The sequence below is a fragment of the Cotesia glomerata genome, linkage group LG6 (assembly GCF_020080835.1).
Source record: "Cotesia glomerata isolate CgM1 linkage group LG6, MPM_Cglom_v2.3, whole genome shotgun sequence".
In the NCBI taxonomy this organism is placed as follows: domain Eukaryota; kingdom Metazoa; phylum Arthropoda; class Insecta; order Hymenoptera; family Braconidae; genus Cotesia; species Cotesia glomerata.
In genome coordinates, this window is record NC_058163.1 from 16189292 (window position 1) to 16211997 (window position 22706).

At 33.6% G+C, this 22706-nt stretch overlaps 1 protein-coding gene across 4 annotated transcripts in view; it reads left to right on the plus strand.

Annotated features, from left to right (window-relative positions):
• Positions 1 to 22706, plus strand: part of LOC123266732 — a 751444-nt gene that overhangs the window by 236363 nt on the left and 492375 nt on the right. For all 4 annotated transcript variants that reach the window (XM_044731127.1, XM_044731129.1, XM_044731128.1 and 1 more), the window contains exon 3: positions 18561 to 18913. In XM_044731127.1, the coding sequence (XP_044587062.1) occupies positions 18561 to 18913 (353 nt within the window). The remainder of the gene's footprint in view (positions 1 to 18560; positions 18914 to 22706) is intronic.

Consider the following 22706-nt stretch of genomic DNA (forward strand, 5'->3'; position numbering starts at 1 on the left):
CAAAAATAATTGATTTTTTTATATCTAAGATTTCCGCCATGGTATTACGCAAGCTCGACAACAAAAACTTATTTTTATCTTATGAATTTTCCACGTAATTTTAGTTCTAGACTTTTTAGGAAGTCTGCGTTCTGACGTGTTAACACTTTCAGAGCTTGATGATGACTGATGATCTTTGGGCATGCTGCAATCCTTTTATACCCATTACCAGTCTTTGTCTCATATACGATACCCATTACAGACTTTTTATATGCAGTCTTATCGTTATAGTCTCACCACGGAAATTTGCTATTCTCCCGTCCTGATCAATAATGCGGAGCCTCAAGTTGTGTATTGCTCGTACGGCGACTGGTAGGTAAATGATGTTTGTTGGCACTTCCACTATTTTATATCCTGCTGGAACCCTCGGGAATAATTCATGGATTGTATGATTCTTCTCACCATTGATGTATGATCCAGTAGTTATATTGCACTCGACTCTCAGAGAGTTGATTTTTAATATTTTGACTGGTAAATCAGATTTATAAGTTGTGTTAGGTTCAAGAACACGTTTGGTAAATCCAAATAATGGTCCAATGGAATCTTTAGATTCAAAATTTATATACTGATCACATTTTATTTCACTCTTCAACTCATTGTTGTTTGCTTTTAAAGTGAAACTCAGTTCAGGCAATGTCTTGTTTATATAAGTTTCAATATCTTTAATTTCATAACTCCCTGTTGGTATAGTTATTTCTTGAAATCTCTTGATTGTACTTCTCTTGGATCTTTTTGATGACACATAAAATTTATTAGCATCAACATCGATATTTGGTATTGAATTGAATGTCAGGAGCTTAACAAGTCCAAGTACATAATTTTTTGTTTGTGATAGCTCAATCGGTGGAAAATAATTTGCCTCCAGTATGGAGGAGTTTCCGGATAGTGTCAAGGTGAATGACTCTGTCATGACTGACGCTTATAGTCCCGAGTCACTTCAATTTATAGTTGTCCAGTTAGGAATTTTAAGCACAAATGTCCACATATGATTGTATCAAAGTCTTGATATCTTTTATGATTGTACTTTACGCTACCAACATCAAATTATTTCATTAAGTCTTGTGGGGGTTGTAGATTACCAAAACTGTCAAAGTAAATTACTTGATTATGATTCTTCTTGTATACAACCCAGTGAGTTCCAGGTCCAAGTTTATCATCCAAATTTATTATTGCTGATTCATTTATCTTCGGTCCAGATTTTGGTAAATCATTTCTCATGAAAACTCCACGAAAATTTGGAATTTTAAGTAGCTTGGCATATTTTAATAAATCAATGTTAGTCAGTGCTCGATGTGGTAGCTCTACTGGTTTTTTGACTTCTTGCAACCAGCTCCCACTGGGTATGGTTTCAGATAAAGTCCCATACCATTGCGATAAGGTTTGAGGTATAATCCTCTACCTACAGCTATATCCTCTATCTTCAAATTGTGACGTTTCTTTTCTACAAGTTGATTTTTAGCTGCGCTAGCATCGTTCACAGCTTTTGCAACACCTGCAGCTCCACCTGTCAGAGCACCAACAGCTGATAACCCTGCGAACAGGGGAATCAAGAATGGAAGTACTCCTCCAATCTTTGACGGAACTGGTAGAATACGAGACAATCGAACATTTTTCTTCCCACCAGCTTTCTTGATAGCCTTGCGGGCACCTTCAAGGGCTGTTTTAACTGGATCTCCACCAGGTTGCATAGACTTTTTAGCTCCATCAACAATCTGTCTTAGAGCAACATCTTTCTTCTTGGAAGTCTTGCGCTTGGCTGTCTTTCTTTTGGTCACCTTACGTTTAGTTATCTTACGCTTTGTCGTTTTTCGCTCGGTTGTCTTTCTTTTCACAACTGTCTTACGGTTCATTGTTTTTATTTCAATTGTCTTGAGCTTAGTAATAGGTTTTTCTTTTTTAAGACCCATACCGAAACGTCTCTTTAACTTCATGATTTTATTTACACTCCAAGCAGCAGCTTTTTCACCAATAGCAGCGTCTCTCGCTTGAAATCTTTGCCACGCTTTTTCAGCAAGAATTTTATCAGCTTCGTGACGGGCTTCCAAATTTTCACGATTTTTTGAGTAAGCTATATCGTGTTCCTTACACGCAGCGTCCAAAGGATTTATACCTGAATCACCTCGAGCTAACCTCTTGGCTAACTTTGTACCCGGACCACAGTACTGATAACCTGGTATGTGAAGTTCAAGTGGGAGCTTGTTGATTATATTGTTGAACAAACTTTTACCACGTCTACTCTCAGACATGTCATATCAAAGACTGACTTGCTAATCTATATAATCCTGTATATATACCCCTTGAGTTCAGAATCTAATCAGCAGTCATGGACAACAAACCAAGAGCTCAGTTGCCAGTTATCAATTTTGATCAAATTGTTCAAGGAACCGGTGTAAAAAAACTCAAACGACATGGTGCTTTACTTCCAAACAGTATCCGTGCAGTGTTTTGCGGACCATCAAACTGTGGAAAGACGAATGCTCTGCTGTCTCTTATTGTACATCCAAATGGTTTGAGGTTTGAGAATATATATCTTTACTCAAAGTCTCTTAACCAACCAAAGTATCAGTTTCTGGAGACACTGCTTAAACAGATTGATGGTATTGGATTCTTCACATTCAGTGAACATGAAGCTGTAATCAAGCCTGAAGATGCTAAGCCTAACTCCCTGATGATATTTGACGATGTTGCTTGTGAAAAACAGGATCACATCAAGGCTTTTTTCTGCATGGGCCGACACAAGGATGTTGATAGCTTCTATCTCTGTCAAACTTATACGCGAATACCCAAGCACCTGATTAGAGATAATGCAAACTTTCTCGTTTTGTTCCGTCAAGATGAAATGAATCTGAAGCATATTTATAATGATCATGTCAACACAGACATGCCATACAACTCATTCAGAGATTTATGCTCGGCATGTTGGAATAAATATGGCTTTGTGGTAATAGATAAAGACAGCGAATTGAACAACGGCAGGTATCGGAAAGGATTCGACTGCTTCATTAGTATAAATTGAGGTACTTTAGAGTGAGATAGTCATACATGCTGTAGACTTTAACCTGTTAACATGAAGCCTGAAGAAATTTCAAAGCAGAAGGATATTCTGCATCAGATATCTCAAGCCAGCGAAGCCATCCGACGAAAGCACAGGATGTTGAAGTTGGGCAAAGATACAGCTGAAAAAGCCATGGAGGAAATGTTCAAGCCTATTGTAACACCACTCCAGAGTATAGTTGAAAGTTCAAAGCTGAAAGAAGAAAATATTAAAAAAGAAGAGGTTGAAAACCAGCACGTTGAAAAATCTTTATATGTTGATCCAGACGACCACAACAGTTTAATATCAGATGATGAAAGTTCATTTGACAATACAGCACATGCTATCACTCAGCTACCGCCATCAACAAGTACTCCAACTCGTAAAAATTCTCTTCTCACTAATTATTTACAACGTTTAAGTAAAAAACCAGAGATAATGATATGAGATATGGTGTACGCAGAAAGCATGGTAAAATGTATATGGGTGATTCACCTATTTCATTTGCAAATGATACAATAAGTGTCAAAGAAAGAAATTATCCAATAACTCCTGGGTTGCTGGAATTATTATTTAGAAAATCACCAGATGATGCACTCATCACCCCAGACGATGAGAACAAGTACTTGGATATAATTCAACATACCAACACTCATAGGAAAAATTATGATCCAAATCGTACCATTTATGAAGACACAACAATCAAGTTCAATAAATACATTGCTGATTTCATCACCAAGTTCAGTAAAGGGTTACCAAAATATATGATTGCAAGAAAACAGAGATTACCAATGGACTATGTTTACTGGGATGATCCAAATGAACTAGTTGATTGTTTGCGACTACTGATGGCATCTCAAGCTGCTGGAAATCCAAGTCACACGAATGAAATTATGTCAATTATTGAAGAGCTTAGGGAGGCTGGGGTTATATATTAAAAGCTTCTAGAAAATTACATCATTCACACACCGACAGTCAAAGTGTTCACAACTATGAGTATCGATATATTTGGACGTCCACTGGACAATGACAAGTCAGTTTAACGAGGACCAGCTGGTAGAGGTTTTAATGTAACTTCTGATGGAAACTATAACATTGAGAATAAAAGGTTGTGCAATCTCGGTAATCCTTCAAATGAATATGATGCAGCAACAGTGCAATTTGTACTGAGACAGATAGCTGAACTGAATAAAAGTATAGACAGTGAACAGAAAGAGATTATTTCACATTTACACTCTGAAATAGTAACACTGACAGCTACTGTGATAAATTTGCAGACGGCTATTGAGAAAGTTAAAGCAGTACTTTCCTCTCACCGGAATACTATCAAATATCTCACTGAGAAACTCAATGAACGACAAAAAGGTAGTGATAGCTGAAGAGCTTCACAAACCAGCTCGTAGAAACTATAAACGTCGTCATGTTGATATCCGAGGTCTTGATGAGACTTGGCAAGCTGACTTGGTTGAGATGATTCCATATGCAACAGTTAATAAAGGATACAAGTATCTGCTTACAATCATAGATATATTTTCAAAGTATGCCTGGGCAGTTCCAATTAAGTCTAAAAGTGGTGTAGATGTCACTAGTGCTATGAAGTCTGTACTCCAGCAAGGTCGTATCCCTAAGAATCTCCATGTTGATCAGGGTAAAGAGTTTTACAACAAAGAATTCAAAGATCTGATGAAGCAGCACAAGATAAATCTGTATTCAACATTCAGCAATCTCAAAGCATCCATATGTGAACGTTTCAATAGAACGCTTAAGACTAAAATGTGGCGAGAGTTTACAGCTCGCGGTAGCTACAAGTGGACCGATATACTTGATGACTTGGTGAATACTTACAACAACACCAAACACAGTACCATCAAAATGAAACCTGCTGATGTGACCGCTGCTAAGGAGAAACAACTATTGGAAAATATATATCAACCACTGAAAACCAAATCGAAGCAGAAGCAGAAGTTCAAAGTTGGAGACAAAGTCTGAATCAGCAAGTACAAGCATGTTTTTGATAAAGGATACACGCCAAACTGGACAACAGAAATCTTCACAATCAAGTCGGTGCAGAATACGAATCCAACAACGTACAAGCTTGTGGACTATCAGGATCAACCAATCGAAGGCGGATTTTACAACGAAGAACTCAGCAAAGTCAAATATCTAGATGTATATCTCGTTGAAAAAGTAATTAAGAAACATGGAAATAAATACTATGTTAAATGGCTAGGTTTTGATACTAAACATAATAGTTGGATCAATAAATCTGATATGTAAAACACAAATTATATTTACATTGTTTTTATTTACAAAACCTTAATACATAAATCCTTAAAACTATATTTACATTGTTTTATTTAATATTACAAATTTTTTTGTCTTTTATTATTATTTTCATCGTTATCTTCTACAAGTTTTCGTTTCTTAAAATCTAAAGAGCCTTTATAACCCCAAGGTACAGTATCTGTGCTTGCCTCAATGAGTTGACGTTTGTCGTCAGCCCAACTGAGAGCAAGTTTCTCTTGCTTTATTGTATGTACTTGATGTTTTTTGCTTTTGATCATGTACTGCTCTTTCTTCAAGAGCACATTTTCAAAAAGACATCTTTTGAAATCATCAAACGTGATGGTCTTCAAGGCTGATCCTCCGATACCCTTTGCCCGTTTCTTTATCCTGTCTTTTTCTTTCTCAGAATCATGGATTTCGAAGGCATATAATTTGGCTCTGAGACCCACAAACTCGGACATGATTTTTCCATTGTTCTCATCCTTCATGAGTCCCAGAACCTTTTTATTGACAAGAGGCATGTTGAAGACATTGTCGGGCGGGTAGTCGGAGGTATCAAACCTTGAAATATCACGTTTGATGTCTTCATAGATGTTGGGTACATTAAATTAGTAAATTAGACTATCTGTGTCGGTGTACAATAATTTTGAGGTTTTTACATAATTTTTTAACACATAATTGTAGTGAAAGTCATAAAAATAAATTTTAGATAAATCTAATATGCTAAAACCTACATATATTGGTTTGTTGAAGCAAACTCTAGCTTTTTTAAGTTCAACTATAACCATATCCTCATCGAAAATTGTAAGGCTGTGGAAGTTTGGCCTACATATTAAATCGGATACATCGGCCTTGCCACTTAGTTCTCAAATATATATCTTTGTACTTCCTTACATTCTCCATCGTCTTTCCAAAAACTGCGTTATTCATTAATTTGTAAAAGTTTTTTTCAAATTCATTTTTTGCAAGCTTTCGACACGCAGTATTTTTATCGATATATGACTTGAGCCAGTCTAATTGTTCAAATTTCAAGACTCGATGTATTTTCTTAAGAACTAAACCTAAATCTAAACATTGTTTTAAATTTTTATAATGAATTACATAGTTGCTTTTATCATACAGAGTTGTCGTTAGCTTTTGTTGCTTGCTACCAGGTGGTATAAAATGTTCTGGGCATAAAGGTAGATCTTTGTGTAGGTCATGTAAATTCTCAGGATAGTGTAGATCTACTTCAAGAATGAAGCCTACACTCTCATCATCGTTGAAAAACTGATCTACGTTGTCTACATTTTCAACCCATTCAAATTTACCCTTGGGTAAAGACATACTCATCCCAGCACCATATAAATTATTTACATCGTAATACATCAGGTATGTTTCAGGGTTGTTTGAATCAAAATCTTTACCCATGTACCGGTTGTTAGCTTCAGCATGTCTATTAGCACACATCGATACCCCACCACGTACACCCTTTTCAATGAAAAGAAGCATCTCAGGATCCGTAAATAATTCAAGTTCTACACCAGTATGCTTTAACATTGCTGAGTTCGAAAGGCCTGGTGCTGTATGGTGCTGTACGTCTAAAGTTTTCAAAGACATCAGCCAAGAGAAGGACATCAGTCTTCAAGTATAAGTCCGAGTACTCTCCAAGTGTGTTAATATTAAATTCATTCCAAACTACTTGAGCAAAAGCATAATCATCATCAGAAATAGTTGAGTTTGTTAATTTTGAATAAAATGAATCCTGGTCAGGTAACTGTTTCTCATCTAGTCTGTCAATACTGTCAATGTACTCATACGGGAATACACCCTTACGTGTTGCTAATTTGAATTTATCAGGGTCAGGGTAGTGTAGTCGCGTAATCTGTTTGTCTTTGTCATCGAGGTATGAAGCTAATTTCTCTAAGCTGGAAGTCATGAATCTGAATGAATCAATAAATCTGAAAGAGACTGAAGTATTATTATTAACTGATTTTGTAAAAGAAATGTAACGCTCTTTATTGATTGGTAACAATGAAATTTCACCTTCAAATACTGTAGCTAAGGATTTAATTATAAAGTGTGAGTCATAGCCGGATAAATTATGAAAGACTACTGGGATAATGGTAGATTTCTGATAATTAACATTACATGATTTATGAGCAGCATCTCTGTAGTTACCGGTAAAGTGACAATGATCATAGACTTTATCTATCGTAGAAGTGATTGGTTTCTCGCAAATATGATACACAGTTGCCTGGTTGTGTCTATTTTGTTGCTCTTTCGTTAAGGGTTTCATTTTAATAGGGTTCTTTAGAATTTGTTCAAAGTCTAGAGCTAATGACTCTAATTGTTTAACAAACCAGTTGATGCAATCAGGAGAACGGTTTAATTCAAATTTGGAGAGTGTGTTATCATAACTACAATGTACATAGTAAGCAATACTGTGTGGAACATGTTTATGAACTATCTTTTCATCATCTCCCGGAGGTTCGAGTGTGCATTCTAGATCCGCGTAAACTACAAACGGTACAGTATCTTTGGACTTAAAATCTTTGAATTTCAAAATTTTATTTTTTTCACTAGGAAATTCCATGCGGACTTTGTTAGATTTAAAACAATCTACTCGGTGCTCTAAATAACATTTTTGAAGTTTAAAATGATTCAAACAACGATCACAAAAGTACAATTTATGTTTACCTAGAGATATTTGACTTCTAATTAATGCAGAAAGATTATGTATCCATGCAAAGTGATAGACTGACTCAATATTATCTAAATTATCGATATAATTTACACTTTTTTTAATCATCAATAAATGAATCGTCGGTATTTCTGACTCGAAGTTACTTAAATATAATGGGATAATAGTACTTTTTTCAGACTTTTTACCCGTGAATTCAGAATCTATGCCATATACATTAATGCTAAGATCATTCATTTTTTCGAATTTTGGTACATCATTAAGTTTAATTGGAAATTGAATACCTTCATAGTTCAATCTGACGCTAAAGTGTCGATATCTTGTAGGGCTTTCCGGAACTAATACTGGTGGATGCAAGGCAGCGTTGACGCACCACAGGAAGCAAAACTCATCATTGTTTTGGATATTCGTTACCGCATTCTTTCTGATATTATCCCTCGGTAATCTGACGAAGGTGGAGTTTCCAACTTGAGTTGATGCGAATCTTGACATGGTCACCATCAAGCTGTTCGGTCCAAGTAGACTCCATCCGGAACCCTCATGTTCAAAATCTTCAATTTTTTGAAGTAATTTGTCGTAAACATGTTCACTGTACCAATCCTGAAGAGATGTGGCAGGGAGAATCTCACGGCTTTTGGTAACAAAAGACTTTCGCTCTTTTACATCTTCATGTGGTTTTCGGAATGTGCAGAAGAATTCCACATTCACTTTCAACCCTACCAGATCTCTCAAGACACTCTGCACCTTGTTGATGACGATGTCCCGTGAGGCTTGGAGAAATGATGCTGGATCTTTGTGACGTTGGTTGATGACACACCCAGTCTGGATGTTACCAGCAAAAGCATTCTCCAAGTCCTGCCATTTGACTCCTTGGTTGAGATCTCCACCAACTACTTGGTTACCGAGTCTGGAGAACTGATCGGCTAACCAGTTGAGTTGGTTGATGTGTGCTTGAACACTTCGTCTCACTTGAATTGTTGTCTCAGGATCCAGTAATATTGTGTTGAAGTACTCAACGGTATCGTTGCACACTCGTGAACACCTTTGACGATGTTCATCAGTAAGCTGCTCTCCCGGCAGATCAGCATATGAGGTAGCAATAGTATCTACCAAGTCTTTTAGAGCCTCTATGAGGTTATGTTGAGCCATTTTGGAAAGATATGTACTTCACTACTGTCTATTTACACAATATTGTAGGTTATGTACACTGTTTATAGGTTATGTAGACTGTTTATAGGTTATATACACACTGAATTTATACGAGACTATATACGAACGAAAGTTTTTAGCAAACTGGACTACAGTTTATGCACACAATAGTTTTTGCATACTGGACTATACTCGCGCACTTCACAACACTGAACTTCACTATATTTTATATAACACTGAATACTTTTTAATCACGAGAAATGTTTCACTGGAGACGTGTACTTCGTTCTGTGAAGTACGCTCTCGGCGAGCTGCTTATATAGGCAGAAAATACTGCGCAGTTACCCCCACTCCTCTACCATAAAACCGGTTTGATGACGTCATCTAATGCGCAGTTAGAAATAGAACAAAAAAACTGCGCAGTTACACGACCTTGAACAGGTTCAAACCTGTCTGATGACGTCATCTACTACGCAGTTAGCAGATTCTAGAATGGTATGAGTCATCTGATTCGTGGAAATTTCCCCCACCCTTTTCACAAAACAGGTCTAAACCTGTTTGATGACGTCATCTTCTACGCAGTTAGAAATAGAACAAAGAAAACTGCGCAGTTACGTGACCTTGAACAGGCTCAGACCTGTCTGATGATGTCAATCACTACGCAGCTAGAAGTAATACAAACTACCACCAGATGGTGCTACGTAAAATCCTTCTCACAGGTAGCTGTCATAACTTCATTTTGAATATATAAAACATGGATATATCATACTACAAATGCGTAATCCTGAACTATTGATCTGTTATGGCCGAGCCGAAAGCAGGTTAATAGTTGAGGATGCTTTTTTCTAACCTCAAAATAGCAGATTCAAATTCAAAATGGCGGGAAAATGGTGGATAGTAAGATTTAAAAAATGGCAGGAAAATGGCGGATAGTAAGGTTCAAAATGGCGGATTTAAATTCAAAATATCGGCCACCAGATGGCGAATAGCAGCCACCAGATGGCGGATAGCAGCCACCAGATGACCAATTTCAGATAGCAAATTCACAATTCAAAATGGCGGATAGCAGCCACCAGATAGCAGATAGCAGCCACCAGATGGCGGATTTCAGATAGCAGATGGCGGATAGCAGCCACCAGATGACGGATTTAAAATGGCGGATAGCAGCCACCAGATGACGGATTTAAAATGACGGATAGCAGCCACCAGATGGCAGATTCAAAATGGCGGATAGATTTAAAAAATGGCGGCAGAACTCGCCACCAGCGCCACCTACAACCTCCACCATATCCGCGTCGGCAAAAACAGGCCAGTAAAACAGGTCACCCATATCTACGGTCGGTAACTTAGCATGGACACGAACCCACAAATCTGTTTTACCGACTGAGTAGCACCCGCCTGTTTACCTACTATTAAATTAGTTATTATTTTTATTTATATATTTGCAGTCTTTTAAGAAGACTACGTAATAACTAAATTTAATGTCGAAATATAGTTTATAAATATTTATTTCGGTAAATATTTATTTCAAGTTTAAACTGATAAAATTTCCTTCTTATCTTAAAATAATTATAATTTTAAACTATAATTATTATCTTAGAAAACCAACTATATCTTAAACAAGTCAACTACTTCAACTGTATTGCTCTATTTATTTTCTTGAGAGCAATATTATTTTTGGTCTAAAATATATACATCGATATCCGATTCTCAGAATCTGAGAGTCGTAAACCGTCTAACTTGTACGCGACACGCGCGCTTTTGTTCTATGATATATACAACTAACACAATGTGTATAGCTATATAATATTACTCGAGCCGGGTGGCTTCAACAAGTTTAAACTTGACTTAGTGTAACATATACAACAGTCAAAAATTTTTTTTTTTTTTTAAATAATTTTTCTCAAGCAATAAAGAAAAATAATTTTTTTTAATTTCTTCTAAAATCAATTTCATCTAGATTTATTATTTTTTTTTTAAATAATTTTTCTCAAGCAACAAAGAAAAATAATTTTTTTTTTTTATTTCTTCTAAAATCAATTTCATCTAGATTTATTATTATTTTTTTTTTTTTTAATTTTAACTTCTTTTAAATTAAAATTCTTCTAAAATTTAATTTCTATTAAATTTAATTTTCATCTAAATTTATTTTCTTCTAAAATTTTAACTTCTTTTAAATTAAAAATCTTCTAGATTTTAATTTATTTTAAATTTAATTTCATCTAAATTTATTTTCTTCTAAAATTTCAACTTCTTTTAAATTAAAAATCTTCTAAATTTTAATTTCTTTTAAATTTAATTCCATCTAAATTTAATTTCTCCTAAAATTTCAACTTCTTTTAAATTACAAATCTTCTAAATTTTAATTTCCTTTAAATTTAATTTCATCTAAATTTATTTTCTTCTAAAATTTCGACTCCTTTTAAATTAAAAATCTTCTAAATTTTAATTTCTCTTAGTTTTAATTTCATCTAAATTTAGCATCCAAAATGCACTTCTTAGGATAAAAAATCAAAAACACCAGTTTATTCGATTTTCTTCAAATTTTAAAAAGCTTAAGCCTTTAAAAAAAAAAACTCTTTATGCACAATTCGTTGCACTACACAAAGCCGATCCTTTTTCTTATCCCTTTCGAGATAAGAAAACACGTCCTATGCGTGATGGGTCCTTAACCTGAAGGACTATTATAATAATTTGTGGAAAATAGGAAGGATGGCTATTCTAGTAATAATATAACACTTTTATTATATACGTCTATATGTAGTTGCAGCTTTATTATGTCTTGTACACAGAACTTCTAAATGTACGTGTGATCGGTACAGAGCTATAGTCAAGAGTGAGTATGTCACAATGTAAGAGACTACTCTAGAGGCTTAGTAATTACTTTAAACGTCTAATAGATGGTGCCTCATGTATGAGCAAAGTAAACTATTTCTGACACAAAAGATTTCATCTGCAGTTTTAGAAGACTTTCCAGAAATTACGGAAAAGGATCTACGAATCTTTTTCACTTGTTCCTACCAATTGAAGCAGGCTGTGTCGTATTTAGCAGAAATGCTTGATTAAACAGGTAATCTTACTATTCAATACGTTAAAGATCAGTCAAACATACTCAAAGCTCAAGTTCAATAAAAAGGTTTATAGACGTTTTATTGAGTATAATAAAAACGCTAATGGTTCCAAAAGCATATTGAGGCATAGTTATGAGTGTGCAAATGGTCTTTTGTCTTACAAGGAAACTCTCTCCGGTGTTCCCGTCCGATTTTGATGAAACTGAGATATGTTATTCTCCGTCGAAATCTAAGAGACACGTATTTTTTTTATCTGCGGAAAAACATTTCTAGGGGGTGAAATTACCCCTCAAAGTTTAGCCTCCAAAGGGGTGTTTTTCAAGTTTCGCATACTTGCAGTTTAAATAATCGAATGGAACCAATTGCATAATTTTCAGGGTGGAAAATCATGAAAAATGCTTTTGGTTTTATAATAAAACAATGGATAGAACAAAAGTTATGAGGGTTGAAAATCACAAAACTTTTATAAAAAAAAAACTATTCGATGGATTTCAATGAAACCAACGGCAATCGGAAGAGGAAAAAAAAGTAGAGAATACGTCTTTCGGAGTTTTTCCGAAAAATTAAGTTTAGGGGGTGAACATCCCTTAAGCATATCTACATTGACCACCAAGAAAATATCGTTTTTTATATTAATTTCGATATGAATTCATCAATAATAATTTGTTCGTACATTTCTAGCATTTAGAAAATAATAATAATATTATATCTTAATATTTTACTTACTTGTTTACTTCTCATCCCAAACTTTATTTTGTGTATCGGGACATCAAATATTATAAATGTCATGTAATGTGAATCTGTTTTCGAAAAAAAAGAAAAAAGAAAAATGCTTACAATATATGCTTTTACTATAATCAAATTAAATTTAAAAATAATTTACAAATGATTTTTACAAAAATATTTAATATTTCTGATGTTTATGAAATTTAATACTTAAATTCATCATTTTGTCATATGCAGATCTATTCAATATATGTTTTGCAATCGTGATGTTCATAAAAAAATGTTGAAAACACAACGACTTTTTGCACCATGAACAGCGGATAATTGCTATATTTTGACAACCAGGAACCTCACAATGAGAATTGCATGATCCGTGAAATGCAAAATCCACAGGATTTTCGAACTCATCTGGTTTTACTTCTGTGTAGCCACTTTTGTACCACGAGTACTTGAATAAATTTATGTACCGAGGAGATGACAATTGGATATGTGTAAGTGATTGTAATTTTATAATGTTATTTCGTAAATGCAAGTTTATGTCCAAATTCATCAAAACTGTACGATCCGAAAAATATCGAACAAAATTTTTCCATACTCGGAATCCAAAAACATCAAGCGGTTGAATTTTCCCAGTTGTACCTTTTGGTAAGATCATTATTTCAGTATCTTTATTTGTTGGTTTAACGCTTTGTACAACTTGAGGACAATGCCCAGTCCATGAGTCAATTAGTAATAAAGATTTTGGGCCCACATTTGGAAAAAACACCCTCTCCAACCAAATTTTGAAATGATCTGAAAATTAAAAAATATGAACTATTTGTATCAACAATAACTTATGCGCAAACCAGAAAAAAAAAATAAAGAATAATTCGTACCTGATGTAAGTTTTCCTGATTTTAATGCTTCTATGTATACATTAGGAGGTCTAAAAAGTGTTGTTTCAACTATTAGTCCAAATTTACCACTTGGTTCTTTTAGAACCAAAAAAAGTGGGGATAAAAGCTTTCCATTAGCGGATACAGTTGGTTGAACTGTGTAACTATGAGTAGTAGAAGTAACAGATTGTACAAGACATTCTACTTGCTTCTCTCCTTCAACAGCTAAAGTTCGACCGGAATGCATTTCCAACTGAAAACCACTTTGATCTGAATTATATACGTTTGCTAATTCATAAATTTTAATTTTTTGTTTTACATTATTGACGAATTCCTCAGTTTGCTGTTTTAATGATTTACTATCTTCAATGGTTTTGGACGTGATAAACTTATTTATTTTTCTTGATACGATGCGATGTGCTCTTTTGAATGACGCGTTCCACTTTGTTGATGCTTTAAAACGGAAATCTTCCGCACTAATTTCTTTTTGAGCTTGTAAGGCCCATCTTTTTATGTCACAATCATGTACGATTAAACCTGCATCTATAGCTGCTTTGAAATTTTGTAATGTATATTCACAAATTCTTGCTAATTTTTCCTTATAAGTCCCTCCCTGATTTAAAGTATGAGCCCATCTTCGTAACTGTCGCACAGATTGTACCTTTTTAAATTTTTGTCTAACACTGTCTAAACTTAAATTTCTTTTTTTGCCACTACGCCAGTACTCGACGGCTTTCAATTTATATTCATAAGATAAATCTTCAACATCCTTAGTGCATTCGTCGATAGGTGTTTCTTGATCAACTAGTGCATTTGCCCACTCTTTATCTTCCACGACTTCCATCGTCCAATCTTTATACGGTTCTTGGAAATGCAAAGAACTTTCTTCGACCATTTCGACTCCGGAGTATTCGTTCATAGCATTGAGTAAAATATTTTCAAAACTTTCTTTGATTTGTATTTCTTCGTCATTTACTGGCGATTCTGGAATGTTCATGACTTGAAATGTTGTTAAGAGTAGTCTTATAACATTTATAGGATTGACTTTCACTTATTACACACTTATTAAAAAAAAAAAAAAAAAAACACGATTATAATATTGAATTATAAAAGATGAAGTACATCGCAGTAACTAAACTAATCTCGAAATGATACATTTATTTATACTATGTTGTTTTTCACATTACTGACTCATATATACTAAAAATATAATTATCTCTTTTTTTGTATGAGATAACGATGAATGATTATTATGATTATAATAAATCATTATAAGCATTTTTTCTTTTTTTTTTTTTTTTCCAAAGCAGATTCACATTAAATGACATTTGTAATATTTGATGTCCCGATACACAAAATAAAGTTTGGGATGCGAAGTAACCAAGTAAGTAAAATATTAAGATATAATATTATTATTATTTTCTAAATGCTAGAAATGTACGAAAAAATTATTATTGATGAATTCATATCAAAATTAATATATAAAACGATATTTTCTTGGTGGTCACTGTAGATATGCTTAAGGGATGTTCACCCCCTAAACTTAATTTTTCGGAAAAACCCCGAAAGACGTATTCTCTACTTTTTTTTCCTCTTCCGATTGCCATTGGTTTCGTTGAAATCCATCGAATAGTTTTTTTTTTATAAAAGTTTTGTGATTTTCAACCTTCATAACTTTTGTTCTATCCATTGTTTTATTATAAAACCAAAAGCATTTTTAATGATTTTCCACCCTGAAAATTATGCAATTGGTCCCATTCGATTATTTAAACTGCAAGTATGCGAAACTTGAAAAACACCCCTTTGGAGGCTAACTTTTGAGGGGTAGTTTCACCCCCTAGAAATGTTTTTCCGCAGATAAAAAAAAATACGTGTCTCTTAGATTTCGACGGAGAATAACATATCTCAGTTTCATCAAAATCGGAGGGGGACACCGGAGAGAGTTTTCTTGTTAGTACAATTGGATGTTTCTCTCACGTGGCTGCTATTGTTTATTATTTGTCACACGGAAGATATTTGACAATGATTCTGAGGTCTGCTGAAATACTCAGCAAATTATTTGATACAGAAAATGTTTCACCTATGATTGAAGATGATAGTGAGGAAGACTGATGAAATGTGATTGTAAATTTTTTTAAATATACCTTTCAAATGTTTGTTGTTATTTATTCATAATTAACCAACTGAAATCTGTTTTATATGTTATAAGTGTGCAATGTTTATAATATTTTAGTCGATATTAATTAATATCTTAAGATTTAACTTGTGATTCAGAATTGAGTTTCTAATACGAAAAGAAAAAATATCTATAAGCGAGAAGAATCAAGATTTAAAAATAAAATACATAAATAGAGTGAATATTAGCATGAAAAATGGTTTTTATTTTCAACTTCCCGATAAGAAAATTGAAAATTTTCAAAAATCGGGACGGGAAGGGGAAGTTATTGGTTTTACCCCGTTTTGCGAAAATTGAGTTTTCATCAAATCTCGACGTTTTAAGGTCACAGGAAGCTTCCCTGACTCTTCCTGCGATGGTGTCCGTGCGGCTGTATGTATGTATGTGTGTGTGTGTGTGTGTGTGTGTGTGTGTGTGTGTGTGTGTGTGTGTATGTGTGTGTGGATGTATGTAAACCTCTTATAACTTTTAAACGGCTCGGCCGATCGGATCAAAATAGGTGGCGATCCAAAGAGTATAATCGCTATTAAATTTCGTGAAAATTTGAATCGATTCGGCTCGCTAGATTTTGAGAAATCTCAAAAATAAAATTTTCAAAAAATCGTTTTTTTGGAATAACTTCTAAACGGCTTCGCCGATCAATTCTAAAAACTAATCAGCTCTTGAATTTAAATAACCACGTCGATTGCCACCAGTCCCGTCAAAATTGGTTGATTCATTCGAGAGTTCTCGGAAACGAAAAATTTCGAAAAAGTGTTTTTTTCACATAACTTCGGCATTTCTCTTTGGATCGTTTTCGACGAAATAAAATAATTATGAGAGTCTGAAAAATCACGTCGATCGACATCAAGAACGTGAAAATCGGTTGATTAGTTCGTGAGTTATCGGTGTCGAAATAATTCGGAAAAAGTGAATTTCTCAAATTTCTCTGAAATTTTCGGTTCGATCAATTTGTGTTTAAAAGTATATCATAAATTCTGAAAATCAGCGTGGGTTACTGCTAACCGCGTGAAAATCGATTCATTCATTCAGAAATTATTGCAGTTTGAAAATTCAAAAAGTACTGTTCTATTAAACTTCTATCAACGATAACCCCCCGCTAAGAAAATTGAAAATTATCAAAAATCGGGAAGTTATTGTTTTTACCCTGTTTTTCGAAAATCTAGTTTTCATCAGATCTCGACATTTTGAGGTCTTAGGAAGCTTCCCTGACTATTCCCGTGATGGTGTCTGTACGTTTGTATGTATGTATGTGTGTGTGTGTGTGTGTGTGGATGTATGTTAACCTCTCATAACTTTTGAACGGCTAGACCGACTTGATCGCAGTTGGTGCCATTCGAAAGGGTTTGACTGAACTTAGATTTTGAATACAAGTTGGATCGATTCGGACCAATAAATTTTGAGAGATCTTAAAAAAACTCCAAAAAAAAATTTTTCCAAATGTGGTTTTTTTTTAATAACTTTGAAATGGCTTGACCAATCAATTCTAAAAACTAATCAGCTTTTAAAATTAAAAAACCACGTCGATCGCCATCAATCTGGTCAAATCGGTTAATTTGTTCGTGAGTTATCGTTGACGAAAGAAATCGAAAAAAAGTTTTTTTTTTCAAATTACACCGAAACTTAGGGTCTGATCAATTTGTGTTTAAAAATGTATTATAGAATTGGAAAAACTGCGTTAAATGCCGCTAATCGCGTGGAAATCGCTTCATTCATTTTAAAGTTATTGCGGTTTGAAAATTCCAAAAATAGTGTTTTATTAAACTTCTATCAGACTTTTGAGCTTGAAGAGCTCAATTCTACACGGAAATTATATTTTTCAGCTCAAAGAGCTCAAAAACGTAAAACGTGCAATTATGAGCGCTTAATTGCGAAAGTAGCGGGAAGTTGCATGGATGGCCTTTAGGGTCAACTGTTTTCCTAATTTTTTTTCTAGAAGCTACCATCAGTCCTCAAAATATCCAAAATTCGAATCAATTGATTGGTGCGTTTCTGAGAATATTCATTTTGTCTGATTTCTACACATTTGGCTTTTTCTCAAATACCAAATGGATTAGAGAGAGATTTAAAACTTTCAGGATCTTGTTATCTTATTAGTACCTGAAAATCCTTCCAGTATCATGCCGATATCTTTCAAGGGTAAATTTACTATGCTTATACCCCTAGGGCCTTTATTACAAAGTATTCTTTTATTTTGATCGATAACCATAGTTACTTATTATCTTAAATTTAATAGATTTTGCGAGTTATCTGAAAGTCTACAATTATTTGACTACTTTTAATCATTTATTTGATTTATAGTTACAATCCAAACGTTGTCATATTGCGATCACGATAATATTATTAACACGATATTACTATTATGCTAAGCATAATATAACACATCCAATATGACTAATTAGACGTTGAATTAATTATAGCATCTACATAAAACGTATTCGATTAATTACTTATTGTGACTGATGACTACTAGTAGTATAAAATGGTAATAATTAAATTATATGCTTGACCTAATATACAGATAACGACGACGGACAGTGAGCAGCATGATGATAGTATGGATTTAGCAGATGATTCACTAGAATTATCACCACCCGCTGTCTCAAATTCAACATCAACCATAGCGAAGAGTGGAGGAAAAGATGCAGAAGCTTCCTTTAAGAACTCAACAATATTCATTTCCCAGCACACTACTGGTCCAACAACTCAGTCACCTCCATCACAAACGTTATTCAACAATGAAATTAGTTCAGTTAATGGAGTTGGGGCACCCCCACCTACTCCCTTAATTGGAGCACGTCATGAGAGTAAATTTTTATTCAATGTCGGACGAACTCCTGCACTGCCTGATCTCCGAACTGCCGAATTTTTTAGGTAATTTCACTTATTTTTTTTTATGGAAAAGATTCTAATATTCATTATTTATAAGAGCATTATAGAAAAAGTTGGAGTAAGATAAAGTACTGAAGAAAATCTTTGCTAAACTTGAATATAGGCTAAATCTTTTCAATTTTAATAATTCTTGAAGTGAATAAAAAAAAAATTACAAAAGCGGTTGACCCTGAAGGCCATCCCTACAATTTCCCGCCATTTTCATACCTAGGCGCTTTAAATTGCACGAATGATGTTTTTAAGCTCTTGGAGATCGAAAATACAACTTATGTGTTATTTTGAGCTCTTCGAGCTCAAAGAAATAGCGTTATTATGCTTTTGAGCCATTCGTGCTTAAAAGTCTGATAAAAGTTTGATAAAACACTTTTTTGAAATTTTAAACCGCAATAACTTTTGAAAGAATGAACCAATTTTTACGCGGTTGGCGGCAGTCGAAACAGTTTTTTCTAAGCCTCATGAAGAATCTCTAAGCTTGAATTGATCGAACTAGAAATTTCAAAGTAATTTCGAAAAAACACTTTTTTTGGTTTTCTTTCGTTCGCGACATCTCTCGAACGAATCAACCGATTTTGACTGACTTGACAGCGATCTACATGGTTTTTTGATGTTAAGAGCTGATAATTTTTTGGAATTGATCGGTAGAGCCGTTTGAAAGTTATTCCGAAAAATGTCGGAGTTATATTGAAAAAACACTTGTTTCCAAATATTTCGTCGACGATATCTCTCGAACCAATCAACTGATTTCCACGTTCTTGGCGGCGATCGACGTTTTTTTAAATTCTGATAATAATTCCATTTGATCAAAAACGATTCAAAACAAATGTTGAAGTTATGTAGAAAAAACACTTTTTTCGGTTTTCTTTCGTTTGCGATATCTCTCGAACGAATCAATCGATTTTGACCAGCTTGGCAGCAATCGACGCGGTTTTTTTTAAAGTAAACCGATCAGTTTTTGAAATCGATCAGTAAAGCCGGTTAGCAGTTATCCCAAAAAAACTACATTTAAAAAAATTTTTTTCCTTAGTTTTTTTGAGATTTCTCAAAATCTACTTATCCGAACTGGTCCAAATCGAATTAAAAATCTAATTTCGGCCAAGCCCTTTCGAATAGCGCCAACCGCGATGAAATCAGTCGAGCCGTTCAAAAGTTATAAGAGGTTTACATACATCCACACACACACACACACATACGTACATACATACAGACGCGGTGACAACATCGTGGGAATGATCAGGGAAGCTTCCTGTAACCTTAACACGTCGAGATCTGATGAAAGCTCGATTTTTGCAAAACGGGGTAAAAACAATAACTTACCGATTTTTGAAAATCTTCGATTTTCTTAGCAGGAAGTTAAAAATTTGTTTAAATAATTTTTGTACATACATACATACATACATACTAGGGTGTTTAAAAAAAAAAAAAATTTTTTTTTTTTAATGGTGTTCAAAAGTTGAAAGTACATTTAAAAACAAAAATTTTGGCGCCTATTAGAGCCCTTAATATTAATATTGAGGTTTGCCTCAATTCATTTGTTATTTTTCTATTTAAATAACACGAAAAAACTTTTTTTTTATTTTTGAATTTCAATTACTTCGGAATGGCTTGTTTACGCAATATTCCAGAGAGAGGTCTTATAGGAAATTTCACGCTCTACAAAAAACGGTAAGGGTCAAAGTACCTCAGATCATCCGTTTCAAAGATATTTGCAATCAAAAATAACACCAATCAAAAATTTCAAATATTTTCCAATAAAATTGCAAAAAAAAATCATACTTTATATTGATATTGTTTTTTTTTGTAAAATCAATTGAATTCTGTTAATTTGAGATTTTAATTTTTTTTTTTTTGCTTATTTATTCCATACGTAACTCACAAAAAGTACAAATACATAAATATAAAGGTTAAAATTATCAAACAAATGATGTTTGGGTCTCTTTGATAAGATATTTATTTTATTTTCTACCAAACACTGATAAATTCTATTAAACAATCAATTCTTTATGACAAAAAACAATATTTAACAACAATTCATAAAATTTTTTCTAACTTGAAAATATTACAGTTTTATAAAATTATTTTTATTGCAATTAGGATATCGTTTTCTGTGTTCTGTCACTACTTGCAATAAATATTGAAGCTGTTCTTCATTTTTCATTAAGTATCGATTATACTGCTCTATCAATGCCACGCCGCGTTCTGCTACATCATTTACAACTTGAAGTTTCTCAAAATACTCCAAGTTTCTTTTGTAATTTAGATTTTGAGGCCACAAAGTTACATCCTCATCAATGAAATCATACGACAAATCAAACGATTTAAACAGATTTATCTCATAGATACAAATTTACTAAGATCTTTATTTAATAATGACTCTTAATTTGTCTTATCGATTATAAAACGACTCGTTGTAGTTTCATTGGTTTCACAGTTTTCTAAAGTATGAAATATTCTTCTTTTTATTTCAACTGAAACAGTTTCGTCAAAGAGAGATAAAACAGACAACTCGTTATTTAAATACCACAAGTGATCGGCTCATTTTTCTGAGCATGCCCGTGAAATAGTATTCTTAAATTTTTTATATGAAATTAATTCTTTAATTGAAGTTAAATCATTATTAGGTGCTGCTATAGCGCACTGCGCCAGTATACCAAGCTTTTAAATAGAATATTATGATAAATAAACTAAGTTCTCGTAATCCAGCTATTTCTGATTTAGTAAGATGAAATTCATTTCTAAATAAAAAAATTTTTAAGCTATATATTGCTTTAGCCATCCACCTTGCATGATGGACGGCTCCAGGACGCTTAAATGTAATATTTGTGGTAGTAGCACTCAAAAATATCGATGATAATTGCAGGAGTTCACGGTAATCGTCACGACAATGATCCATCTACAAAAAAAGTTCAAAGTCAAAATAAAATTAATAACATTGCAACCTCAAAGTAAAGAAAATTAATTATTATCAACTGATGTGAAGTAAAAGTTACAAAATATTTTACAAATGCAATTGTAATCGTTAATGATGATTAAGAGTGTAATAATCATGTGAAATTGATTTCCAATATTTTTATTTACAACGGGGTTAATTATTAAGTGTAAAATGGATGATTATACGGAACTTCAAAAATTTTCATGTTTCACTTTAACATCAGTTGATAATTCTTTAGCGCTGGATTAAAAAATTTTACTTCTATTTGATTATTAACGAATTTCAAAATTTCATCTTTGATTGGTGTTATAACTTCCAAAATACTACAGCGTATTTGACGATGTAGTATCAGAACACAATGCTTTGATGTTATCAGTATTAATATTCCATTGTTTTACTGTTGTAATAATAGCTGAAGCTTGATTTTTTCCAGTTCCAGATTTTAGTTTGGGGACTCCTAACAGTTGAAATTTACCTGATGATGATAAAATAATAGGAAGCCGGTCAACTTGTTCTATACCTGTAATATCTGACAACAGTTTTCCATCAAAATGTAGCACATAATTATCAGTTTTTAAATTAGTTTTCAGATTTAACGTCGCTTCTTTGCGAAATTTTTCCCGTGCTCGGTGAATAGTCAAATGACTGAAGTTTACGCTTGCACAATCAATATTTAGGCTAGATAATAAAGCAGCAAAAACGTAAGTCGCCGACCTACTACTCACATTAGCTCTATCCAAAGCCGCAGCAAGTTCTGGTGTCATTAGATCAATTTTAGGAACTTGTTGTTTTGGAATTTCATCTTCATAATCAGAGATTATAGGAGAAGTATTACTTTCCAAAGAT